The sequence below is a fragment of the Oenanthe melanoleuca genome, chromosome 3, assembly GCF_029582105.1.
Source record: "Oenanthe melanoleuca isolate GR-GAL-2019-014 chromosome 3, OMel1.0, whole genome shotgun sequence".
NCBI lineage: Eukaryota > Metazoa > Chordata > Aves > Passeriformes > Muscicapidae > Oenanthe > Oenanthe melanoleuca.
The window spans coordinates 28,807,737-28,835,236 of record NC_079336.1 but is presented as its reverse complement, the minus strand read 5'-3'; the positions used below and the strand labels follow the sequence as shown (position 1 = coordinate 28,835,236).

Sequence of the window (27,500 nt, the reverse complement as noted above, 5' to 3'; positions counted from 1 at the left end):
GGGGCCGCTGCTCACGGGCTCTCGCCCCGCGGGCGGGCAGGAGGAGGAGCCGCCCGGGAGCGGGAAAACGCTCCCCGCCGATTGGAGGGAAACCGCAGCCGGGTTGTTGCTACCGGAGCTTCCCTGTGCCCGGGCTGAAGCTGGCGGCGCCGGGCAGCACCTCGCCTCCGCCCGCTCGCCGGGTTTCGTTTCCTAGAGGAGGCGCGCTGCCTGGAAGAGGAACTCGCCTGAAGCCGGAGGCGGGAACGCCGCTGCTCGCGGGGCCGCGCTCGCCGTCTCGCGGGTGCGGAGAGAGAGCAGCGGCCATGGACACCGCGGGCGGCAGAGGGGCGCGGGCCAAGCGGGGGACGCGTCCCGCAGCCCCGCGGAGCCGGGGCGCGGAGAAGGGCGCAGCCCGGAGCCCCGAGCGGGACCGCGCCGCGGGTGAAAGCCCGAGCGGCGCCGCGACCCCGCGGGCGCCGCGGACGGACGCACCCTCCGCCCGGGGCAGCCGCCCGGCTCGGCGAGCGCCCGCTGCCCGAGAGCAGCCGGCGAGCGGCGCAGAGGGGAGCAGCGCAGAGGCGTTCCTCGCCCCGCGGAGCAGGGCGCCGGCCGCCAGAGCCCCCGCTGCCCCGGAGCAGCCGGCGAGCAGCGCAGAGGCGTTCCTCGCCCCGCGGAGCAGGGCGCCGGCCGCCAGAGCCCCCGCGGCCCCGCGGAGCGTCGCGGCGCTGCCCGACGGGCCGGTCGCTGCCCCAGCCCGTCGCCCCCCGCCGGCGGCGGACGCCTTGCGGCTCCGGGAGGTGCTGTCGCGGCTCAGCCTGGCCCGCGAAGACGTGTCCGAGGCGTCGGCGCTGGTGAACCGGGTTGTCTCGCACCTGGTCCAGGCCATCCGCATCAAGGACAGCTGCTTCAGCTCCATCGAGCGGCGGAGCGCCGGCAGCTACTACGAGCGCGTCAAGGTGGGTGCGGGGACGGCGGCAGGCGAGAGCTGCTCCTAGCTGGCCCTTCCCGACGAGTTAAAATTAAGGGTGGCTCTGTGAAGTAACTACAATGATTTATAGAATGATCAGTAACCTGCTGACTGATGCTATGTGCACTCAGTCAGAGATGCTACCTGAAAGAGACTCGCGTTCAAGCTGCAGCAAGCCCTGCCCTTGCACAACACGCAGCTGAGCCCGGTCTAACAACACCATCAGTCACGTATAACACTGCACCCTGGGCCAAGGTTTTAGTTCATAGTTTTTTTAAGAAGCAGGAGTTACAGATACAAATTGAAAGAAGGAAAACTTAAACATTTTTTTACTGTGAGGGTGGTAGGATACTTGTACAGGGTACCTGAAGAGATTGTGGATGCTCCAAACCTGGCAGTGGTCAAGGCCAGGTTGGATAAGGCCTTGAGCAACCTTATCTAGTGGAAGGTATCCCTGCCCAGGGCAGGGGGGTCAGGACTAGCTATATCTCTAAGGTCTATTCCAACCCCTTCACCTTCTGTGATTAAACAGTACCTTTTTTCCTGGCTCCAGCAGACTGAAAGAAAGTCAGACATAAGGACGCTTATTTTTTTCTGTCTAAAACTAGCTTCAGACCTAGCAATGGATTTTTGTCCTCACAGTTGATTTTGATGCACAATGGGATGACTGACTACAATGTTTATGCATTAATTATTCAGAACAGCTCAAGAATCTTAAAACTGTCTTAAAAAATTAATGAGCTGGAGAGCTGGGAAGTGAGCTGCAAATTGCTGTTTTCCACCCCAACGCACAGTAATCTTGCAATACCACAGGAATAAGCTCATATTTCACATCAGACATGATTAGTACACCAAGGTAGATAAAAGCACAACTGGTATAAAAATCTCAGGAGAGTAAAACCTAAGTTGCACATTGACTGTTGTGTTCTCATATTTGCAGATATCTGAACCAAATGAGTTCGACATCATGCTCGTAATGCCTGTTACAAGGATTCAGCTGGATGAGGCTGATGATACTGGGGCCTTTTATTATGCATCATTCAAAAGAATTCCAAAAGAAAAGGGTTGGCTGAGGTTTTTAGAAGAAGATGGAAAAATATCAGCCTTTAAAATGCTTCAAGCACTAAGAGAAATTATTAAACAGGAAGTAAAAAACATTAAAGGTTAGTACTAAGAGAAAAAGCTTCAGGAGTATGTAGTAAAAATCCAGTCACACTGTACATAAGTGTTGCCCTGGTGTTAAGAAGATACATTTTCCTGCCAGTCCTCTATCTCTTTCTGCCAAGGGAGTTGTAACTCATCCTGTCCCCAGTATCTCAAGCCAGCTCTCATGTTAAGAATCAAAAATACATGATAGGTAACTTGTTACATTATTAACTACATTATGCATATTTTCTTTATGAAAATAATAAACATTAAGGGTTCTGTTGCATGCTTGGTATTTCCTCCATGACCTACGTATCTTACATCTACTTGGAGTACACAAAAAACCACTTGCTGAAGTGGTAGCAGAACAAAGGAGCTTGCTTTTATACAACACCTGATATTTTTTATTGATCAATACAGAAACTGTATCCCAGTTATTTTTATAACTATATTAAACATATATATATTATATAATTATATTAAAATAACCCCAGTTAGGGTTATTTTTTCCAAAACCTTCAGAAACATTGTGGCCAGATATCTTCACTTTGTTTTCAACAGGGAAGCAGTTCAATCATAAACATTACTATATTTTTAATTCTTAGACAGTAAATCAAGAAAACACAGTAGTGTTCCCTATTTCATAGAACTCAACAGGCCTTCTCAATGTTTCAACAGCCTGTAGGATAAAGAAGCAGTGACTGAACCTAGGTACTTCTTCTGATTGTTTATGAGCTCTTTAGTAAAAACTAACATTCTTAAAAAAATAATTCATCTAGCTAATCTAGCTATCTATCTAATCTGAAATATCACTTTCTTTGTTACTAGATGCGGAAGTCACTCTGACAAGGAAAAAGGCTGGATGCCCGGCAATAACTCTTCAGATCAAAAATCCTCCATCAGAAATATCAGTGGACATCATCTTGACTTTGGAGGATCAGCATCAGAGCTGGCCCCTCAGCACACAGGGCGGCCTCAAAATTGAGCAGTGGCTGGGAACAAAAGTCAGGAGGGATATGAGATTTAGATCAATTTATTTAGTAGCCAAGCAAAACAAAAGTGAAAAAGTTCTAAGAGGTATCTCAAATATGGACAATTATAAGTTATGAAATATCTTCTCTACAACTTGATCACTTACAAGTGCTATAGAAAGGGTATCTAGATCATGTTCAGTATGCTGCCTTCGAGACACCTCATCCTGGATATATCCAGCTCAGACAACTGAAATCCCTCTTTAAAGCATCAGATTTGTGGTACTGCTTGTCCTGTACTGAAATGTAAATGCAAACCCACTCTGCCAGGCTGTACACTAACTAATACTACGAACATTATATTAAATCCACTCCAGCCAGTCACATGGATAGGAGCCTTTCCTTGTGCTAGCACTGTGCTTAACAGCAACTTGCAGTCTCCTATAAGGAAATTAGAAGTTCCTAAAATGCAGGTAACATCCCTGTACATGGGACTGCATCCACAAATCAGATACCTCTGCAGGAAGCAAACTGCTTTCTACCAAGATACATTACTTCTCACCAAACTCTGTTTTTTTCCTGCAGACCACTGTCACACTGAGCCTCCATCAGTTTGCAAAAACATTCTGACTTGTCAATGCATTATGGTAACTGATGATTTCAGCAAAAAGACTTCAAGCATTCTGGTACCTTTTTAATTAGCATGCCCATGTTATCAAAGGCCAGTACAGCAATACTGATTTATTTGGCAATTTTTTCCTGTGCAAATTAAATGCAAAGAGTAACTGAGCCAAATAGGCAAGGGAAATAGTGTAATTCATGAAAAGACAAAAGTGATTCCTGGCGTTAAAAACAGGGCATTGAGCTATATTAGCAATTATTTTCAGAAGCAAAACAAGAAAGTGCTTTAGAACAGTCATTTTACCTGAGACAAACTCTCAAACCTATTACTTGCACAAAGAAAATCCAGAAAGAGTACAGAAATTAAAAGGTTGTAGATGTCTATGAATAATGCAGGTCTCTAAATCATGTTTGGCAAATCCAGGGATTTTAAGAATTAAGCCTAATTTTAAAGTAAATCCAAACATCCTCAGGAATTTAAGGCATCCAAACAATTATGTCCTATGTTAATTACATTCTAATTGTCTTTGTGAAGCAGCTAGGGAGTTAAAGAGGAACTAACTGCATTCATTGAATTATGATTTTTTAGAGGTTGCAAAAAATTGCTGGCATTTAAGTCAGTTGCAAAATTGTTTTTTTTTTCCTAGCTACAAAAGCTGATGCTTAGTGCTGTGTAACCATTTAACACGCTTGTGCTTGACTTCAGGGAACACCTGGCGACTCTCCTTCTCACATATTGAAAAGGACATGATAAAGAACCATGGCAACTCAAAGACATGTTGTGAATCCGATGGACCAAAGTGCTGTAGGTTGGTATTTCACAGGAATATTTTACTTTAAGCCTGTGTGAGCTGGGCTACCACTACCACAGTTTCAGTTTCTTAAGTTTCAGCACTTAAGAATTTAATTTAACTAATTACTCATAATAGGAAGCAAGAGTCTTTTAGGCATAATTGTTCTACAGCAATACAACACTGCATGTGCCTGCTGAATGTCTGACTTGCATTTACCTAATGTAAGGTGGAAACAATCATATTACTGGTCTACACTCCAGATTTATCTTAGAATGCAAAAATATGTGACTTGTTAAATTATCTTTCCCAAATTCAGTCCCATTTACACAAAACAGCCTGAAAAAGTGACAACTCCACTTTTTGAGCAAAATTACACTTCTTATCAAGGTAATTTCTAAAATGATGGTGACAAAACTGCTGAATGAGATCAAGATGAATAAAAGAACTGTTCTCCAGATTTCTTCAACTAGAAAGAACAAAACTCACATGAGGTACAAAACCTCTTTAACAACTAAACTAAGTTAGTTTGCCAATTACATCTTGTACTGAATAAGGAAAGCCACAAGAGAATTAATGCATAATTGGGTTTAAGTATCTTACTATGTATTTAGAACTTTGGAGAAGGTACCTAATTTCTTTTTTTTTTTTTTCTTTTTTTTTTTTTACAGGAAAGGTTGTCTTAAGCTGCTGAAGTATCTTCTAGAGCAACTTAAAATGAAATATCCAAAAGAACTGGAAAAATTCTGTTCGTATCATGTCAAAACTGCTTTTTTCCACTCCTGCATCATGTGGCCAAATGACTCAGACTGGTACTTGGGAGACCTGGATCATTGCTTTCAGCAGTGTCTGGGATTTTTTGTGGATTGTCTGCAAAAGTCTCAGCTGACTCACTTTTTTATTCCCCAATACAACTTGCTCAGCCTAGAAGATAAGGCAAGACACCATTTCCTTTCAAGAAAAATATGCCATGAATTGAACAATGGATTCCCACTATTTCATGAGAATTATTAAGGACATTGTTCACAACAGATATCTAATCATGTTGACTTGCATGTTTAAAACAAAAAATTCTGCAGCATAAACTACTCTTCAGTAGGCTGGTACTACAAAACCAAAAAAACCAAAACAAAATAAAATCAAGAACACCAAAAGAAAAATGCATACTTCAGTCACATTGCTTAGCCATAACCCTCAAAAGAAATGTTTTAAGTAATATTTACCTTTATCTTCAAGTTGTACTAAGAACATATAGAAGAATTTGCAATAGTTCATTTCCCACATGTAATTTCTATGTTTCCAAATACAAAAGCATTGATGACTGCATGAAGGGAAAAATGACAATCTTATTTAAAATTAAGATCCACTGCAGAATATCCAAAATACACTCCTGCTTTCAGAAGAAAAAAAAAAAGCCACATGTCAACATGAACCAGAACAAATTCTCCAGATCACCTGCATGGATGTTCTTTTGCAGAGGACAATCACCAGCAACAGTTAGCAGAGAGAGAATATTTGATCTGAGTAACACAAAGTTTCTGAAGTAATTTATCCTGAGTCTTCAGAATTACTTTAAAAATCAGTAATTTTACTAAAATATTTTACTGAATTTCATTAGTTTTTATTTAATCATATGACACAAACACAAGTTCAGCATCAAATGAAGGAATAATTCCTTCCCATATAAATTTCAAAGAGTAGAAAACATGCCCCATTATCACTGGGAGTCTGTGTGACAGAGCCTGACATCCAAATGTGAAGCGTGAATCAACTTTATCTGGAAGAAATAAGTTGACCTTCAAATGTATTATTTTCTCCATGACTTTGTTAACATTTTTCTAGCAAATTCTGGCTTTAAGTTCCTTAAACTAGAATATTATATCCACAAAAACCAGAAAACCAGAAGCTGGTTTTCTTCCCCAGTTAGCCACAAACAAGTACTTCTTGTCATGCCCTCCTCCATTACAAGAAAATGCAGACCACTCTCAAAAAATTTTGAAACACAATGTTAAGTTTTAAAATAAGAATAAAGAAAAGTTGCTTCAGCAAACATAAGTAATGGCAAACAGAGCAGTTTTTGTTATCCTGAGCAATAATTTGAATGCCAGCAGTATATGAAGGCAAAGGTACAGTATTGTGAAACTATACTGACAAACATTGCTTATAATGAATAATTCAGTTCTCTGAATATAAAAGGAAAAATTCTTTTACATTCTTATCTATTAATGCTGCATTTAACAAAAAAACAAAAAACAAACAAATAAACCCAAACCAACCAACAAAGCCACAATATTTGTTTTTAACTCGTAGATAATGGCTTTAGATGTTTCATACAACATACAAGAAAAAACCAATTTTTATGTGAAAATAGTGTCCAACTGCAAAACCAGATTTATTCCGATACAAAGTTAATCCAGTTTTCTTTTCCAAGACGCTTTTGAGAAGTTTAAATAGGAGAATTACAGAAAACAATCAAACACAAAATGAAACTTATAAATTCATGCCCATGGATGCTAACACTACTTAAAATTGCTTTCTCTGTTTCTGTAGCTTCAAGCGATTACACTGATTTTGAGGGCTTTCTCCAAGGTCTTTGTGTATCCTTTTCAATTTCTTTTCTCATTTGTGACTGTTTGTATCTTTCTGCCATTGCAATAAGCTTGTCAGGAACTACCTAGTAAGAAAGCAGGCAAAAAAACCAAGGTGAATTTTAAATAAATCTAAACTTGAAGAACTTGCTTTACGAAAATGCTATTGATTTGTGTGTTCCCAAACTTGATTTCATTATTTATCTGGCTCCTGCCACTTTACAGATTCTTCTCTGTAGAAATGCAGAGAGAAATCTTTTTACATAAGATTGTACTGAAATAGACTGAAAAATAATCATCATAGTGTCTGGATATTCAATAATATATCTATGCTTGTATCACCATAGCTGCTGGCAACATATTATCAGCTAATTACAACATAATTCAAACAAATGTATCCTTTAGTTATAAAGAACAGCTGGTAAAAACGTCCAGTGCCATTTAAAGGGGATGATACACTCTATACATGATTTGTATTCAATTCCTTATGCAAGTTTTAAGAGCCTCTGAAAAGACACTTTGTGACTTAAAGTGTTGTCATTGGAACAGTTCTTATATATTTAGAACAAAGCTAAAAGACAACGAAAGAAGGGCAGGAGAAAATGGTCAGATCTCCCACAACTAGGGGATGGCAAGACTGTACTACCACAATCCACAGAGGTTTTTGGCATGCTTGTAATTATGTGGAAGAAGTTAATAGTATCATCAAAACAACTCTCACCTCAGAGTTCCTAAAAACTGAGGCCAGATGTGAAGAATTACAAACAGATTTATTAGGTTGAGTGACACTGATGAAAAAAAAACAAAAATAAAAAACCAGATACCATTCTTTTGCTCACAGAACAAGACTTCCAACAAGACTTCTTCTCCCAGGGTGGGCATAATGCTGACATAAATGCACTCTTTACTGCAAAAATGCTGACTGTGGGCAACTGTATTGTCTAGAGGACTCAGATCACTGATCTGTCAAAGCCAGCCCACTTCAACAATCCTTGATGGCATGTGGCCATCAGTGGAAGTCACCCCATCCAGAATCAGTCCCCTGATCAGAGCAAAGGGCAGTATGTGAACATGGTATTAACATGATTTCTCAGTCTCTGACTTGTGTCTGCCAGCAGCACAAATACAGTGCAAACAGCAGAGTACAAACAAAGTCTCTCCTGTAAGTGCCTGGGCTAGGCAATGCTTGAGCAGGTGAAGAATGCAGCCAGGACAAAGGTGTGGTGGAGCAGGAAGTCATATTCCTCTAGTTTCCATTTCTTTTGTCAGGCTTTATAATTGAGCAATGGTTGCTATTTGCTATCAGCAACTTTTTCTTGAGCAGGCATGAGGGACAGCTTGCTGGTATATGTTTTATGTGAATTTCTCTTACTGGTAAGCAACTATCTTGGCAAAATATGATAACTCTGGAAGAGCCCATTCTGCCTAAGTTTCAAACATTATTTAAAAATAAAGTTAAAAATTATTTATCTCTATCTGAAAGTCACAACAGACTTGTCAATGGAGATAGAAGTAATGAGACAGTTATTTTTCAGTTGAAACACTTTATGATTTTCTTCCCGGGTATCAAATCCTGTCCTAGAGCTTGAAGTCTAACTTCTTCCAAACTAAAATGGCAACAACTTCTGGCAAGAGGGGTTTTGGAGCAAGCACAAGGTAAGAGAGGGAAGAAGTGAAGATACAGAAACAAAGATCTCAGTGAGATAATATCCAGTATCTAGTGGCTTGTTGAGATTGTTCATGAATGAAATGTGTATCTGCTAAACATACAAGCTAGGTAGGTAGGGTAGTCCAAGTGAAAAAATAGAAAAGGATAAAGATGCCATAATTTATATGGAATGATTTTCTTGGTATTACAGAGATTACTGTTTTTCCACTAAATCTGTCCATACTTCTTAATAAGCTTTTATAGATAAAAGATTCCTTCAGCATGAAAGAGACATCTTTTTGTTGAACCTGTTTTACTGTATATAATCTGTAGATTCAAAATCGCAGAGAACATTTGGCTAATGACAGCAGATTACTTTGATTTCAAAATAAGTTTTCTGAACCTTCAGTTCTCTTCTTACTTTTAAGACTGACTATTTTTTAAGACTGAAACTATGGTATTTTCATTGTCATGAGAAAAAACCCCAACACTTTTTTATCTGTAGGGATACTTCTTTTCTATCATCCATAACTAAGTTTGAGAATAATGTGACGATTGGTAACTTTTGAAAGCAAGGTTTCAGAGTTACTCTTTTCTCCTCTGAACTCAGAGACTCATTCCCAGTTGAACTATCACACATCACAAAAAAACAAAATCAGTTTGGGAACTTTGGAGGCTTCAGCTGGGGACAAGGCTTGAAAGATAATTGCTAACTCAGAATACAAAACACTAGGCACCTCTAGGCACCTCTAAAGTAGCCTCACATTATCATTACTGGTTTCACCTCTTGCATTTTCTGAATAAAAACAAAGTAAAAAAAAAAACCCCACCTCAACCAAAAGCCCCAAATCTGCAACTTTAAGGAATTATTAGGTGACTACTCTTCTGCACCTTTTTTTCTTCTTTTGCTTCCTCAAAAGCATCTTACTAGGTTTGCAATAAAGCAACATAATATCTTTCAAAGAAGAGTTATAAACCAAAAGACTGAGGTGAAGTTCCAACCCAGGGTTTAAAGTCTGAGTAACTGTCCATAGTAAAAACCACATTCTAGATAAAATCCGTTTAGTATGTACTCAAACTCCCATCCAAAAAACCAACCAAACACCACAAACCAAACAAACAAAATTTCAGCTCAAGTCAGGATTTGAACTGGGGGTTTACTATAAATCAGGCAAAATATTGTTCCTTGATACAAGAAGAAACAGCAATACAATTTTCTCTGTTTTCTCAGAGACGGAATCCAGAAAAAACATTCCAGTTCCATTTCCAATACTATTTACAATCATCAGTAAGAAAGATAGCTTGGAAAAGTACATGCAGGTGTCAGATACAATAAACGTTTAATATAGTTGAGCATCTTCTGATGTAAGTACTGCTAATATTTACACTGTTAAACAAGAACACTGGTACCTGCATCCAGAACTGAAATATAAATGGAATAAAATATTATTATATAAACCCTATTATTCCTCTGCAACCTCAATGTACATGTTAGTTACATTTTTTTTCAACATGGAAGGTTTTGGTTAAAGTTCACAGCTCTTTCCTGGGACTCATCTGTAAGGCAAAATACAGCTAGACTATCTAGGACAAGACAGACTGAAATACCCATTTTCTTTCTCTGAGACACCACAAACACCCACCAAGAAGGGTCTAAATAGGCTTAGACCTTCATGACCTGCTTCAGGTGCTAACCTAGAACGAATATAAATCTTGCCCAGTGAAGTATTCTTACCTGGTTTGCTCTTTGCAGAATGTCAATCAGCTCAGACGCAAACCTCCAATCATTGCTCGTGACAAGTGTTACTGCCTCCCCAGAACGCCTAAACAAGCAAGGAAACAACTGCAGATCATCAAAACAACTCCTGCTGACCTAGGCAGTAATGATCTGTACTACAGACAATATTACTGCGCTGATAGAATAAAAGTGGCTTAAGCATTAACTCTGCACATGACAGAGAGCAACTTTTCATAAAAATCAGAATACAGCAATTCACCTAAAATGGGGCAAATGCACAACTAATTTACACTTTTAGATAATAAACACAGCATAACAGCAACATATTTAAGTATGAAGAGACACACATTCATATCATGATTAAATGAGAAAAATCCCACTTGTACCAGCCTGGGAGAGCAGTATCCAAAAGAGGTACCACTAAACTACACCACCATGATGATCAGCTGCAGATTTTGAACCTACATCAGTGTCTTCTCAATGTGCTGTCTAGAAAACTAAATAAATCAGCCGCTCGTGAAAAGACAAACAAGGAAGTAACATTCCAGATTCTCAATACAAATTGTTTTTCTAATTCTTCCTCATATTTAAACCAGCTTTCAAACACCCTTAATTCAATAACAAAAACGTAAAATTTGTTTGCCTTTAATTTCACAATTAATTCATTTAAAGCATGTTTCTAGAACATACTTTGATAGACTGAAGTCTTCACTCTCCCACCCCATATCACCTGTAGCCTCTAGAACTTGACAAGAAAAACACCTATGCAGTGCATAGAACATAACAAAACACTGATAATACATTATTATTTTCTGGGAAACACTTACCCTGCTCTTCCAGTACGACCTACTCTGTGAACATATTCTTCAATGTTGCGAGGGAAATCAAAGTTAAAAACATGAGTAATATCGTGCACATCAAGGCCACGGGATGCCAAGTCAGTAGCTACCAATATTCGAACCTTGCCTACAGTAAATATAACAGGAAGAGAACGGGAGTTCATGGAACAAACAGAAAATATATTCCAGTCTATTGGCTTTCTAGCTTATAATGCACTTATTGTTCTTAACAGGAAGTAAAAATATACTTGTTGCATGTCAACTGAGTTAGCTTCAAATATAAGCTGGTAAGTAAGCACTCAAAATGTCATTTTACTATTATTTTCATTTTACAAGTAGAACAGCAGAGTGCAGGAAAAGCAAGAAATATGGTTGGTTGATAAAAAGAGACTGTCCAAATAACAAAAACTTCAACAACTACATTCTCAACTGACACTCTTGTCACAGCACCAGTATTTTATTAGCATGTGTTCACATAATCCTGAATTGTGTTCACATATATGTGTTCACACAACCCTACTAGCATAATCTGGAGCAGGACTGTTTTACTGAAAGCACCATCATCTGACATTTAAATTTACCATTCTGTAGACAAACATGATACCAACTTTGAAAGAAATGTTGAAAGTAAAATAAGCAGTACTTTAAATTATTCAACTCCCAGATATTCAAAACTTTATTGAAGACCAATCTCTTTGTTTGCTGGGTCTTTTTTTTGTCAAATTAATAACGGAAATGTATAATTCAGAGCTCTTAAATATTTTAATTTCTATACTAGGAAAGAGACACGACACGTAGAAATACACAAGTTTTGAACAGAACAAACTTTAAAAGTCTGGCCTAAATAAATCAGTACTTCAGTACAAACTCACCTTTCTTGAAGTCATCCAAAGCCTGCTCTCGATCACATTGCTCCCTGTTGCCATGAAGAGACTGTACTGGAATTCCTTGGATACCAAAGTCACTTGCTAAGTCATCAGCCCTAGGGTGAAATAAAGCAATGGCTCTTAAAATAAAAGAAAAAAAGAAACAAAATAGTGCAATATCTAGATTTAGATCAAAAAGACAGTAAATGACAACAAAAGCAAAATGCGTGCTAAACGACAAAATGTTACCCAGGTCAGCTGATATCTATTATAAAATAGGAAAGCAAGTCTAATCCATATAGAAATGTTTACCTTTATTTACTTCAGAGGAATACTAGTTTTTTTTTGTGTTGTTCACTCAAAAAGTTCAAGTATGATACAATGACCACTCCCCACACTCATCAGGTCTTGCACGCACCAGAGATGTATGAAAGTAAACAGTACATCACATTCATGTACCACCAAGAATCCAAACATCCCACTTGAACTATGTGAGACTGAGACTTACCACCACCATTAAGGATATTAAAAAAGATACAAATTGCCAGTCAGTCTGAAGGAAGAAATAAATAAATAAAAATAATACTACTAGCAGCACATTGGAGAGAAGAGCTATTATACTTGATAGTTATCCTGTGAACTAAGAAACTATTCAGTATTTCTGTTAGGAAAAAACCCCAAACAGAGATGATACTGGGAAGTGATTACATACGTAAGCTTTTTTCCCACAAAAATGATGACCTTATCTTTTGGCTTCATAGACTTAATGAAGCTATGCATGAAAGTTCTCTTTTCCTCCTCGGGGATAACAATAACTTTTTGTTGTACTGTGTTTACTGCCTGTCAAACAGCAAAAAGGGATGTTAGGTAGAAACAAATCAGAATAATACTTTTTCCTGTTAATTCTCATATTGCCATGTTATAAAACTATTAATGTACGATACCATAAAAAGCTATTTTAATATGTATCAGTTTGGAGTTCAAACAATGCAGATTTCTTAAAATTTACCTTTAAGCAGTTTGCCAAACCATTTATTGGCAGAGATTTAAAGGGTACAGATTAGAGAGGTGAAATAAATATATTATTAGTGAAAAACACACTGAAGTTCTTTAATTTGCAAATATTTCATGTTAATCCAGAGCAAGTTGAAACAATGGTAGTCTTACTTGAAATGACAGGCTTTTAAAGATGCTGTAAAACTCTTTGAAATTACCAGTTTTAACTATTCCAGTAAAAGTCCATTAAAAACTTTAATCCATTACCTCTAAAGGTTACCACAGAATGTCTAAGGTATAACTAATAAGTAGAATGAAATGTCTAGACATTCACATGGCATGGTATCATGATTTTGTGACAAGAGTTCAAGACTCAATAAAGTAGACAAAGATTCTCTCTCCACATGGGAGCCCTTCCCCCCCATCACATCACCTCTTCAATTAAGAGAAGCTCCTGTTAAAGGAGATGCAGAGAGCTATGATAGTACTTGATATCTTTCAAATTTCAATCATGACATGAAATGCTCTTTGATAAAAGTGTAGTTCTGAAGAGAACAGACAAAAAGCACATTCTATCTCTATTTCTACTGAAAAGTGTACTGGATACTAGGTTATTTCATCCCCTATCACTAAAAAAAATGGAACTGGAAAGGAAAATTTCCTAAGATCTTGGGCGCAGTACTTTCTGTAAATTCTGCTGGTCTTGGAGCCAACTACCCACAGCTGCACAACAATGACAAATAAGCAACTACATCCACATGTTAGAAGTTCTGGACTTTAAGAGAGTTCTTACTCTAACACATACTTCCTGCTCTAGGCAAGCGTCCTCCAAGAGTTTAGCACAAACCTCCCACTCCATTTGAGAAAGATGCAGTTAGGAAACACTGATTTAGATAAGGATCTGTATGCATTAGAAGGAAGACCTTCAGAAGTAAAACCAAGTAAAGAACAAGAACTTACTGAACCAAAATTAAAGTTGCAAAACCAAGGGATCACACAAAAACACTTGGCACTGTAAATTACAACATTCAGTGTGATTGATACTTGTCATCTGTGATGTCTTCTACTGAAGAGCTAAGACTTCTAGATGTTGTTACAGAAAAAAGTTTGTTTATACTTTTAAAATTTTTCTGAATTTTTAAGGAAACTTTAAAATAATAGCATGGAGCTGTTTCTTGAAAGCTCAGATTGATTACAAAAGATATATGCATTTACACACAGTTAGTTACAAGCAAAAGCTTTCCCTGCTTAAGCATAGGTTTTTTTACAAAAGGAAAGGAAGAAAAAAAGAACAGGACAACTTACTGTTAAGTCAAGAGTGCCAACATACACAATCATGGGATTTTTCAAGTAGGATTTTGCTAGGCGACGGACACCATCAGGCCAAGTAGCACTAAACAGGGAGCGAAGAGGAAAACACACATGCATGAAAATAGTGTGGCAAATCTCCATTCATTTCACCATATTCTTATTTTGTTTCCTTTCTTATACACACACATGCAGTAACAGTAATGAGTTTAACTAATCTTAAATTAATACTAAACAGCACTTGAGTTTAAAAGGTACTTTTGTTAGTTAAAAGTACAGGCAACAATTACGGAGCCTTTCTATTGAAGACTCAACTGAATTTAGTAGTTGAACAATACCTAATAAGCAAATTTCTAGTCTGTTTTTTAAAACAGCAAGCTTAAATGCAAAATATGGGAACAAAAATTACTGTTGGAATATTTGATTGTTGAATTCCCAAAAGCTGTATAATTTCAAAATTAATCCAGGTACAAACTAGCACAGATACTGATCAAAAAGTCAGGAAATGCATTTGGTCCCAGATGGAGAAGTGTAACTTGGCATTTCAAACTGACGTGGCAATTCAATTGCCTTTATATTTGATGTAAAGCATCAGAAAAGATAGTACAAAATGAAAAAAAAAAATTGACAAATGACTCATCAGGACTGACTAGACCAATGAGAAAGAAAACTAGTAAAAATGTTAGTAACTGACACAATTATTCGAAATTAACTTGCCCAATAATAGTTAACCTGTTCAATAACCTTATGTTCAAGTCCTGAGCACTATCACATTTAGATACCTTGTCATAACAGTTTGTCTGTCAGGACGCACATCTATCAAGATCTTCATTATCTGAGGTTCAAATCCCATATCCAGCATTCTGTCAGCCTCATCTAACACCTATTCAGGAAGAAGATTATTTATTCCACCTAGTCCCTCAGATAGAGGTTTGTTTCAGCAGGACATTACACAGAAAAATATTTTAATGGTAACTATTTTAATTGTAGAATCTTCTCCATGACTTATTGCAAAACTGGTTCAACTTGTATTTTACCTCTTCAATTTCCTTGACACTTTCAGGCAAAACAAGAAAATGCACAGTTCTTTAAGAGCATTTAAAGTCAATAAAGAAAAAACAACTGTTTATTATAACAACAATTAAGTTACTGGCCAACACTAAGAACAAATTTTAAAAAAACAAAATCCAAAAATCCATAACGAACCAAACCCAGAGGGGAAAAACCTGCTCAACACACATTAAGAAACTGTTTGCAATTTCAAGGGGAAATCTCATTTCTACCTCATTAGAGATCTCATACAGAATCAAAATATCACTTGTCAATTTAGTTCCTCATTAGAAGTAGGATAAAAGTCAGAGCATACACTCTGGCTCACACTAGGACACTGCACAACTCCCAGAGCACAGGCTTATTTCATGTGGTAAAAACAGCCAGAAGTGAACAAATGAGCTGATAAGTTCTCATATACAAGCACACTTGTGAATGTTTTCAGTCTCATACAAAGAAAGAAGACTAACTAAGACTCATTTATCTCCTTTGATTTATTTAAACTCTATTTGAAAATTAAAGTTACATGGATTGTGCTTTTAAGTACTGACAATTTCTAGCCTCTTATGTGGAAATACAAGACATTGATGATAATCCCCTTCTACTGCCCCAATTTTGCTGCTCCATTATTCTCTGATATTTTATTACATTGAAGGGGTTTAGTATATTATCTATGTAAATCTCTGAAATAACAACAGATTATCAACTGAGAGACAAGACAAGAATTCTATTTCTTGACTTAATTCTCTTTATTTTTAGAGGGCTCATGGAGATTTCATTAACTACATTAATTCTAATAGAATAGCAAGGCTAAAACATCATTGATTTTACATACAGAGTTGGCTGCTATGCCTTTTTCAGCAGTAGATGCTTTCTATGCTATTAAGCTCACTGGCACTTTGCTCTAGGGGGAAAAGAAAGCATCTGTGTCTAATAGATGGATTAGGGCAGCTGAAGTTTACTTTTCTTGTTTCTGAGAGCCCTTCATTAAGATTAAAGGCTAAATCCTCTTTCCTTTTTAAATCAGTTATTAGTAAGTTTTACACTATTTTTTTGTATTGAATGAAAACACTACTTCAATCTACCTTTTACATCCTCCTTCATGATTTATATGTATTTTTTAAATTACACTTTCTCCTAAATATTTCCCAATTATTCATGCACAAATCCAATTTCCTTCCTTCTGCTTCATCAGCATGAAGTCCAAAGAATTAAGGTTACTTCATCAGATTGCTGATGAATGAATACTGTTTTACACTGAACACAGGGAAACAAAAAGCATATTTTCATATGACATGTATTTTGAACAATCAAAAAGCTGTTTATGACAGAATTTACAATCTTACTTCTGAAATACTGAAAAAACAGCAGCCTATCTTGAATAAACGGCTTCCTAAAAATCCAAATCAAGACTTGATCAACTTGATGGTTTTGTCAGGCAAGAAGAGAAATTTTAACCTCAAATTCAGTTTGTGTCCAGTATCTATTTAGATATAATTAACAGAGCTCAGGTTTTTTTTGTTTGTTTTGTTTGTTTGTTTTTTCTGGGGGGTGGTACATTTGTTGTACATTTGTTGTTTTTTAACAATTGTATCCCAGTATCTGATCTTGGAAGTCCTTTGGGAAACAACTGTATCATATCAGCAAGTAATACTGTTTACTTTGGGAACCTTCCTGACACTCAGTAATAATATCTTTAAATAAAAAGTGTAAATGAAATTCTTCAGTGAAGAGTGTGGTAAATGTGGTAAAACTTCATCCAAGGTGGTAAATGTGAAATCTATTACCACTCTTCTTTTCCTAAAGCAAGGCTGCAAGATTAAATTATTTGTTGGCTGAAAACAATGAAGCTCTGGAAACAGAAAGTATCTTATATATTGAAAAGTAAAAGAAACTACAAGGATAAATATATCGGAAGATCACAAAAAGCATTTTCAATGTCCAATTTTTCACATGAGGAATTGGTAGCACAGAATTCCCTTAAGGTCTGAGGAAAGAGACCTTAACCACATCACAATACACAGTCCTTGCACTGATTCTTCTGAAAACATTTAACTGCTAGTGGTGCAACAACAAATGTATCTCTTCCTGCTTCACATCATCATGCTTTTCAATTTGACAGCTACTTCCTTTTAGCAATGTCAAACTATAGCATATGCTGTGCATACAGAAACATGCTTTTGGTTCAATACCCACTGCTTTATGAAGTGGTGTGTGCCTGTGTTATGACTATACTTTGCCTTGGCAGAAAGATGACTATATTCCTATAGTTCTCAGAATGAAGGTTTTCAGGTCTGTTTACCTCCTGCTCAGCAAATACATGTTAGTATTCTACAGAGTGCTACTCTCCTGTCTTCCAGTAATAAACTTTTTTCCCAAATGGCCAAATTTATAATGATGCCATATACCACCACTGGCCTTGCCAGTAAGCTCGAAACGATCACCGAGAATTGGAGCTAACTTGTTACAACATGGAGAGAATTAAACTCTCACAGGGTAGTGGGGTAGACAGAGAGCATGGCCAAATTGTCAAACTAGGCAACAATTCACAGACAAGTTAGAAATAAATTGAATGGAAGCATTTTACAAACAGCAACAGCCTTACATGTTCAGCACAGCAAAAGGCAAAAATGAAATGAAGACAAAAATATTATTATAATGTTTATAAGGCTATTTTCCCAGTGAGATCAAAAGAAAGTCAGTCCCTTAACATTTAAATATCTGTGTATGACTCTGCTACTGCACAAGTTCCAATAAAAAACTGAGACACTGGTAACCTTTAAAAAGAAAGGACAACTGCAGAAAGGCATTTCATCCATTAGTAACTAATCCTGACAAAATGAATTTTAGAATGCCAAACATTACTGAAAAAACAACTTAGCATCTTTAAAATGCTTGCTGTGCTAGAAGGCTATTTTATTTTTCCTAGGGACTATTTCACATCTGCAATGCAATTATAGTAAGTATGAATCATCCCTCCAAAACCAATTTCATTGTTAAGCTGTATTGTAATTAAGACTTTGGAAATTTAAAGAAAACTCCATTACAGCTTAAATTCAAACTGAGTCAACCATTTCCCAGCTGGTGCATTACTCATTGTATATCAGTTACTTGCCAAATACGTTATGCTCTTCAAATTTATGAAGTTGTTCATTTGAAGATCATTCAGTCTGCCAGGAGTAGCAATAACAATATCCACACCTTTGGTAACCTTGTCTATCTGTCCTTTTCGGTCCCCACCACCATAGACGCAAATACTGTAAAATAAAACAGATTAACAGAAGCAATCTACTCAGTTTCAGCTAAAGTCAATCCTTTTCAAAGAAATGCCACCATGTTGCTTTAAAAGGTGTCATCTGGTAATAACAAGAGGAAGGAATATGTGATTGACAGTATTGCAGTAATTAATAAAATTAACACTGAATGACACTCCCTCAACAGTTCAGCAAGTACCCTTCTGAAACTGCAGTGAAAGTAATCGTGAAAGAAAGGTAGCTAATGTGTTTTAGGTCGTTCTGAAAATACTTACACCAAAAATAGATGAATATAGGAACCGATGCATATATGAAAGGATGCATGATTTTCCAAACAGTACTATCAAAAGGGAGATGTTTTGCTGTTGGGATGACTATAAGACTTATTCAGAATGCTACACAAAATTAACAGAGATCCCTACCAGCAAGCTGCAGAGTATAGTAATTCTGTTTAATTGCTTAAATGAAGATCTACACTTAGCAGGTTTGTGGCTGAAATGAAACTGGGCAAGCAGCTGATATACTCAAGAGAACTTGGTGTTTACCAGAAGAACCACAAAAAGTTTAGAGAAACGGGCTGATGAAAATATCATAAAGTTTAGCAAAAACAGAGATAGTGATGGAATTACCCCATGGCTCAGAGCCAACGTGCTAGAAGATGACATTACAAAAAGACTTGGGTGGACAAGTACCTGAGCATTTTTCAGCAGTGTAATCTCATAGGAAAGAAGGCCAGGTGTGTTCTACAGAGAACTTAGAAAAAGGAAGTGTAAAAAATAACTGGCCCATTATGAATGAGGATGGTCATCACAAACAGGGATAAAGACAAGGCAGATCTGTTTAAGGCATTCTTTGCCACTGCTCATAACACAGATGATGCACCAAGGGGATTTCAGTGCCCTGAGCAGGAGAACTACGACTGCAGGAATGATCCACTCCCAGTTAAACTGCAAATTATGCGGGATCGGCTCCTTCAGCTGGATTTCTACAGGTTTATGGAGCATGATGGGATTTGTACAAAAATCCTCAAAGAGCTGGCTGATGTCATTGCAAAAATCTCTCTCAGTGACTTTTGAGCAGTCTTTGAAATCCAGAAAGGTCCCAGTTGATTGGAAGCTGTTGAACATTGTTCTGATTTTCAAGGAGGACCCCAGCCTGTCAGTCTCATTTCAATGTCTGACGAAGTTATAGACAAGATTAATTTTGGAAGGTATTGACAAACACTTGTAAGACAATGTAGTCACTGGCCACAGCCAGCACAGCTCCTGCTTCCTATTATGACAATGTAACCCACCAAGATGATCAAGGAAGCCAATTAATGTAACCTGTTTGGATTTCAGTAAAGCTTTCAATACTGTCTCTCACAGTATCCTTCTGGATAAAATGCCCAGCATACAAATCGATAAACATATCATGGGATAAGTGTGCAACTGGTTCACAGGTCAGGCATGAAGAGTTACAGTGAATTAGGTAACATCAGACTGGTGACCTGCCACTCAAAGGGTCCCACAGGGCTTCATAAATGACCTGGAGGCAGGACTGGAAGAGGTACTAAGCAAGTTCACAGACAATATAAAACTGGGAGGAGCTGCTGACTCCCTCCAGGGCAGGGAGGCCCCACAGAGAGACGTTAACAAACTAAAGGCTGGGCAATCACCAACCACATGAAGATCAACAAGAGAAAGTGCAGGATTCTGCACCTGGGATGGGCAACCCTGGATGTACAGACAGACTGGGGAAAGGGATACTGGAAAGCAGTGCCAAGGAAAGGGACTTGAGGGTCCTGGTGAATGGAAACTGCCCTGGCAGCCAGGAGAGCCAACCCTGTCCTGGGGGCACCAGCACAGCATCACCAGCAGGGCAAGGGAGGGATTGTCCTGCTCTGCTCTGAGCTGGGGCAGCCTCACCTCCAGTGCTGGGGCAGCTCTGGGTGCCCCAATGTAATACAGACATGAAACCATTAGAGTGTCCAAAGGAGGGCACAAGGATGGGGAAGGGCCTTGAGGGGAAGGTGTGAGGAGCAGCTGAGGGCACTGGGTCTGTTCAGCCTGGAGGAGACTGAGGGGAGACCTCACTGCAGTTACAGCTTCACTGAGAGGGGAAGAGTAGGGGCAGGCACTGATCTCTGCTCTGGGGGGACACTGAGAGGACCCAGGGAACGGCCTGAAGCTGTGTCAGGGGAGGTTTAGGTTGGATATTAGGAAAAGGTTCTTCACCCAGAGGATGGCTGGAGACTGGAATAGGCTCCCCAGGGAAGTGATCACAGCACCAGCTTGACAGTTCAAGTGTTTGGATATCTCTGTCACATGGTGTAACTCTTGGGGATGTCCCGTGCAGGGCTAAGAGCTGGACTTGATGATCCTTGTCCCTTTCAACTCAGCATATTCTGTGTGATTCTTCTTCGCTGTCAACTCAGCAGGAAAAGAAGCAGAAGAGCAACACAGATTTTGACCTTGAGATTAGTCAAAACAGACATTCTGAAAACTGGAAAAATAGAAATTCTGCATTTACTACTATTCCCTCCTGTCTTAAATGCAATTATTGTAGTAGGTGAATGTAGTCACAATTGGTAGGAGAAAAAAAATAATTATTTAACAAGCCAGTGAACAGCAATTCTACCTTTTAATTCCTTTGTATGCATACTTTGAACACTCGGCCTCTACTTGAAGTGCCAGTTCTCTAGTGGGAGCAAGGACTAACATTCCAGGCCCTCCACGCTGATCTTTAGATCTGCAACAAAGCATATTTAGAATGTTGGTATATAAGGATGGGCAAAGTACATCATCCTTGACACTGAACATTTTATACTGTTCCAAACTTCCTCTGTTAATGGAATCTATGATGACAAATTTGGTGCTTATTCCATCAGATTTATAATTATTTTTCCAATACATGATTTTTTTCTTGATTACTAGAAAATCATCTCAGGAGTTGGGTGCAGAAGGAAGTAAGTGCAGGGGGAAGTATGCACAGCTAAACAAATCAGACCTGTGAGCAGTCCTTACATTGGCTGTGAAGTCAAGTGAATGAATCCAGGCATTAAGTATGCTAATGTCTTCCCAGTACCAGTCTGTGCTATACCAATAAGATCAATTCCTTGGAGTATAATTGGCCACGCCTGGGACTAACATAAAACAACAAATACTTAAATGTAGTTTTCATTTTTCTCTTAAGCTTCAGTTAAAGAGTCATCAAAATTGAAGACATACCTGAATTGGTGTAGGCTTTTGAAAACCAACTTTTCTTATGTTGGCCATAATATCAGGATAATGCTCAAATACATCTTCAAATTTACAAACAGGATTTGGAATGCAGCGTTTTTCACCTTCTTTTAAGTCATCACAAGTTATATTATTATTTTCTTTCCTGTATAAAGTAGTGCAATTGTTTTAAAGTCTCACTATCTGAAAAAGTAGAGCTAACATAAAAGACTGTATTTCTTAAATTTTTTTTAACTTCTTGAACAAGAAAAAAATAAAGTTCAGGCTCTTGAATGGGATTGAATTAGTCTTCTATCTTTCTTACAAGTCCTTCTATAGGAACACTTCTCCCAGAAGTATCAATTACCATTCCTTCTTAAGAACACCTAATTTGAAATTATATATGGTTATTAACATGAATTACACTCTTATCAGGCTACAATTATACCCTATTACAAATTTAAGTAGGTATGACAAGTTTCTAAACCCAAAGACAACACAGAATTTAGATGAATGGCTTGAACGTATCAGTCAGAATTCTATATTCTGACAAAAACCTTCCCCAACTGTTTTCAGAGGAGTTCCCTGGATACTCTGGAGAATACAAACAGAACAATTTTGGAAAAAGAACATGACCAGTAAGACAAGCTCCAAAAAAAAAAAAAACCCCAGGAACAACCAGACCCTAAAAGCAGGCAAAACCCAAATCAAAATCAAAATAAAAGACTACATTAAAAACTGCTGTTCCAAGGCCTCCTCTAATTAAGAGCAATTAATATGCTGTCCTAGTTTCAGCCAAGGGCAGGTTAATTTTCTTGCACTGGCAGTGAGGTGAGCTTGAGGTCTTGTGGGCATACCTACATTGTTACTCAGTATCACCCAAATCATTACTGAGTTAGTGGGCGGTATTTTCACTCTCCAGGAGAAAGGGGGTGTGGTTTCCTGTGGAAGGAGGAGGCAATGACCCTCCATGGCCATTCCATTCCTTTCCTAAGGAGAGTAAATGGCAAATGGAGAGGGGAGATGATGCAGATGGTCTGACCAGAGGGCATGGCATCACTGTTTTTTATCTCAGGCTTGGGGAAACAAACATGGGCACAGACAGTTTCATCCACAATTTTCTCCTTTGTCTCAGGAGCCATGTGGTGCTGGCTGTGGTGGTGTCTTGTTGGTCAGACTTCCACCAGCATTTTTGCATGTAAATTTATATGTTGTTATTAGTGTTGTTACTGTTTTTCTTATCTCATTGATGTTTTTCAGTAAATTCTTATCTCAACCCATAATCTCTGCCTTTTGTCCCTCTCAAGACAGAGGGAGAGGGAAGGTGAGTGGCTGTTTAGAGCTTAATTTCCATCTGGTTTTAAACTATATCTGCATAAGCATATTGATATCAGTCTGTACTGCTCTTAGGATTCCATTTACAAAAAGCTTTTCTTCAAGTGGGGTGTAAACTAGGAAAAGAATTGGCAATTCAACTTCCCCTGATGTTCACAAGATTATTGCTTTAAGGAAAAAAAAGCAACTGAAATAAAACTGATAAGATGAAGTAGAAAAAAATTTCCTTTATCACACAAGTTCTACTTTTCAGTACATATTTTTAACCTACAAGAACAATGTTCCGTAATTTTCACTAGCTCTAAAAATAATACATCCATGTACATTAAGGAAAAAGGTGGAAACAGCTGGAAACAATTCCATGCTTTGCTCACTATGGCAACGTTTCTTTGGCATGCAAAGAAAAAAAGACATCTTGCAAAAAGAAAAGTAATAAAAAGCTAACACTTCAATAATGCTCACTAACTTCATTAGAACTACTGAAGAGCCCTGTAACTATTACCAAGGCTTGAACCAAATCATTGAAACAGATGTTTTGTTTTCCTTGCAAGGTACTGATACAGGTTGTTGGATCAATATATGCAGTTAACTGACGTATGAACTCACCAGGATGTGCTTATAAAGACAAGACAGATAAAAAAGGAAGACAACAGTAACAAAAAAGTTGGAATTTGGTCTGAAGATGACCAAAAAAAATGCAAGGAAAAAATTGCAGCCAAAAGATATTCAACATGCGAACAATCCTATTTGGAGGGACCTAGAAAATGTGAACATATATTGTCACAAAGGCAAAGAAACAGCCAAAAGTCAGTGAACTGCCATGAATTTTTTCTGTCCTGAAATGCAACTAGATCAAACACTTTCAGAGAAGCACAAAATCACTAAAATTAATTTTCCAGACAACTAATAATACCTCATCTGCTAGTTGTTTCATTCCCAAGAAAGAGTTCTTAAAAAGATTAAGTTTCTACAAGACACCAGCACTAGTGCCTCTGTCTCAGTACTTCATCTCCCATTTTCTAAGCGTTATAGTTTAATAGTAATTTTTGCCAAGCAGATGATTCCCTAAAGAAGTGATCTTACCGCCACAGTTCCACTTCTTCTTGTGACATGGACGCAGTCCTGGATGATTCTTTGTAGAAGTTTTTCTCAATTGGAGGCAAGCCTTAAACAATCAGAAAAATTGAATCAGAAATGGTCCTCCATGACCATGCTGAGAAATGCTAATATGGCCAGCTCACTGCAAATACATCACTAATTTGAGCTCTGAAAGATTCAGGCATCCCAAAGGAAGTATTAGAAATGTTTAAGCATTCCAACATATTTACCACAAAGACAATCAAAACTGTAAAACTAACCTGCCCACTTCATAGATTCATATTTGGCCCTGTTTTCTCGAAGGGAGGCCCAGTTAATCACTGGTTTCTTTGGATTATTTTCAGGCTTAATAGTGTCCAAGGTTTTTCCTGCAGAGTTAGTAACAAAATGCTGCTGTTTGATGGAACAAACCATGAGGAGAAATCTCCCCCCCAGAACAAACACATTTTTTCTATTTTAAGGCCTCATATATTTTAAATAGACATGAAACATGTAAGTGAAAAATTCTTACCTAGATCTTTGCCTGAAACATTGCTAAAATGTGCTAAAATTTAGTTTTGATAAAAAAGGGAAACATTTCAACATCTTTAGCTACTTAAAGGAAGTAATGATGGGTTATGAAATGCTTCTCCTCCAGCTATAAATTTGGCTTGTTTTGCAGTACACTTTTGTGAAACTGGGAGATGATATGTAGACAGAAAGCTTTAACAGCAACAAGAACAAAGCTTAGGTCTAAAGCATCCAACAACATCACAATAAAGTCTCAGTCTAGTTATATTCTATACTTCTTTTTTGAAGAGGTTAACACCTTCTAAGTAAGTACAGTTTTACATTGAAGATATAAATAACTACACAACTGTGTGGAAAATTAGTGAAAAGGCAGGAAACATAAGGATAATATTGTCCCAAATCCTAAAGTAGTTTTAAGTATTTCTAGTCTCTTGAAAAATACTCATCCACATTTCTGGGACATTTCTAAAAATGAAACACACAACTACTCCAATCCTTATTCTAATGGTGGAACATAACCCCTGGATGCCTTCTTCATGAGTGCATCAGATAAACAACCATGGATGGTGCTTGCAAAAAATTGTTGGAAGCACATACAAGATGCACCAATAATATAAGCAGCATCCAAATGTACAAAAATTTCTGTATCCAGGTAACAAAGCTACCACAGGAAAGCCTAGTAAGGCCAGGCATGAAGTGCAACATCAAATCTTAAAACATTAACTTCCCTTGAAAGTAGCAGGAAGCCAGCACGGGTTGTAATACTCCACAGATACCAGATTAAAACTTGCACTAGAGCCAATACTGGTATTTGGGAAGAACCAAATTGATAATGCAAGAAACCAAAGTGGTATAACATCCATAAAATTGTTGAAAACATCTGGGAACTGGTTTTCACTGAAACCTGGTAGTCTGGGGAGAGGAGGAAACGATCCATAGTTGAAAAAAGGAGGATATCTTGGTATTTCTAATTTAAGGAGATGCCATTGCCCAAGAAAATGGTTTAAGTTAACTTATTTCATAAAAGACTAACAATATAAAAACATTCCAGCAAACTACCAAATATATGGAAGATAATTCATAATTCTTTTTTCCCCAACCCCACATTTCTTACCTTTCTCTGTCCCACCTCTAATATGGTTTTGTCCAGAATTTGAAACAAGGCTGTCAATCAACATCTTGGCCTTGTTTTGCACATCAATGCTGCCAAAAATCTTTACTTCAGATTCATAGGCTCCTCTTGTAACCTAGGTTAAAAACACGAGGTTTTTTTTTTCCCATACTGCAAAGAGAAACATTATACAACACATACTGAAAACAATTTTTGATCATTTTTCTTTTACCCAGAAGTTTAACTTGTTCTATGAAAAGGCCCTTTAATCCCTTTTCTAAAGGAAAAGGAAATAAATGCAAACTTAAGGAAAAAAAATCAATAACCTTTTCCTATTTTCTCGTAACATCCAAGTTGCACCCTCACTTCCACTTCCTTTTGGCCCATTATAAAACAGTGCCATTATTGCAGCTATTGTAACACTCTTCAACTTCCTCCAACCGGTTTACACAGAAACAAAACCAAGTATGTTCCCAACAGAACCCATTTCTTGGCAATATACAGCACATGGTACCTTTATCCTGGAACCTGAAGAATTCTCAAGTTCTTTAATTTTAGCTCCACCTCGACCTGTTATAAAGATGCAGAGCAGATATTACAGAGATTTAGGACAAACTCCCTAAACCTACACACTAATTATATGTATTTTGTTTGTGACCAAACCCCAATACCTTCATATGAGTGAGTATATCTACAAATAAAAGAATTTGTGACACCAAGCCATTAGAGACTTTAGGCACCTCTTTTCTCAATTAACCAAATGCAAGGTTTGTGTGTAGGGGAACGCCCCTCAGTAGGGGAGATGGAAGAGTAAAACTAGATCAAGAGATTGTCATCCTTCCTCCCTGTGATTAGAGGCGCTTCAGATCACTTGCACACCTGCCAGCCTTAAGAAACAGATGTCAATTCAACCGTTTTAGGGAGGAAAAGTTTCCCTGGCGAGTGGCAGAAACCCTGCAAAAGCACTGTGCCATGCCCAGGGCGGGAGACACGCACGGGAACGGCGAGGGGCCCTTCAGGGCCGGACTGACGGAAGGCAGGGAGGCGCTCGCTCCCTCAGGACACTGGGGACCGCCTCCTCTCCTTCTCCTCGCCCGCTCACCTCAGCGGGTCCAGCACCCGGCCCGGGAGCCTCCCTCATTACCTATGAGAGTCCCGATCAGGGCGCTATCGAGGTGGAAGCAGAGCGGCGACACGGGGTCCCGAGCCTCGCCGGCCGCAGCTCGGGGCCACCGCCGCTGCGCCGCCCGCCTCGGGCCGCCGGAGCCTCCAGCGCCTCGCGGCTCCCACTCTTCCCCTCCGGGACTCCCTGTGCCTTTCCCCCATCGCCCGCCGCCCTCCACGGCGGCGCGGCCCCATGACGGGGTGCTGGGCGACCAGAACAGCGGCTCGGCAGCAGCAGCGCCCCGCGGCCAGTCGGACGCGCCGAGCTCCTCGTCACTGCTCGCGTCCCAGTCCGACATGGCGGCCTCAGGCGGCCA

At 38.7% G+C, this 27,500-nt stretch overlaps 2 protein-coding genes across 2 annotated transcripts; one reads left to right on the top strand and one right to left on the bottom strand.

The window, feature by feature from the left end:
- Window positions 1-118: 118 nt before the first annotated feature.
- On the top strand, window positions 119-7,030 carry CGAS (cyclic GMP-AMP synthase). The gene is made up of 5 exons (XM_056488476.1): window positions 119-938; window positions 1,890-2,112; window positions 2,924-3,172; window positions 4,394-4,496; window positions 5,150-7,030. The coding sequence occupies exons 1-5, from the start codon at window positions 306-308 to the stop codon at window positions 5,490-5,492; spliced, it is 1,551 nt and encodes a 516-aa protein (XP_056344451.1). The 5' UTR covers window positions 119-305; the 3' UTR covers window positions 5,493-7,030.
- Window positions 6,082-27,482, bottom strand: DDX43 (DEAD-box helicase 43). The gene is made up of 16 exons (XM_056488475.1): window positions 27,164-27,482; window positions 26,534-26,589; window positions 26,023-26,155; window positions 24,659-24,766; window positions 24,384-24,465; window positions 21,975-22,131; window positions 21,771-21,889; window positions 21,385-21,495; window positions 18,627-18,768; window positions 15,244-15,344; window positions 14,459-14,546; window positions 12,870-12,997; window positions 12,164-12,273; window positions 11,280-11,418; window positions 10,450-10,537; window positions 6,082-7,152 (listed from the first exon to the last, which is right to left on the bottom strand). Exons 1-16 carry the CDS (start codon window positions 27,480-27,482, stop codon window positions 7,039-7,041), a joined length of 1,995 nt encoding a protein of 664 aa, XP_056344450.1. The 3' UTR covers window positions 6,082-7,038.
- Between the last annotated feature and the right edge of the window lie 18 nt (window positions 27,483-27,500).

What these genes read in the sequence shown, in the direction of transcription:
- CGAS (XM_056488476.1), top strand. Translation starts at nt 306, where the DNA reads ATGGACACCGCGGGCGGCAGAGGGGCGCGGGCCAAGCGGGGGACGCGT. An exon ending in GCTACTACGAGCGCGTCAAG is followed by an intron (nt 939 to 1,889) that starts GTGGGTGCGGGG and finishes TCATATTTGCAG; the next exon opens with ATATCTGAACCAAATGAGTT. An exon ending in GATGGACCAAAGTGCTGTAG is followed by an intron (nt 4,497 to 5,149) that starts GTTGGTATTTCA and finishes TTTTTTTTACAG; the next exon opens with GAAAGGTTGTCTTAAGCTGC.
- DDX43 (XM_056488475.1), bottom strand. Translation starts at nt 27,482, where the DNA reads ATGTCGGACTGGGACGCGAGCAGTGACGAGGAGCTCGGCGCGTCCGAC. An exon ending in TTTGTGGGAAAAAAGCTTAC is followed by an intron (nt 12,274 to 12,869) that starts GTATGTAATCAC and finishes ATTTCACCCTAG; the next exon opens with GGCTGATGACTTAGCAAGTG. An exon ending in GGTCGTACTGGAAGAGCAGG is followed by an intron (nt 10,538 to 11,279) that starts GTAAGTGTTTCC and finishes TTGCTTGTTTAG; the next exon opens with GCGTTCTGGGGAGGCAGTAA.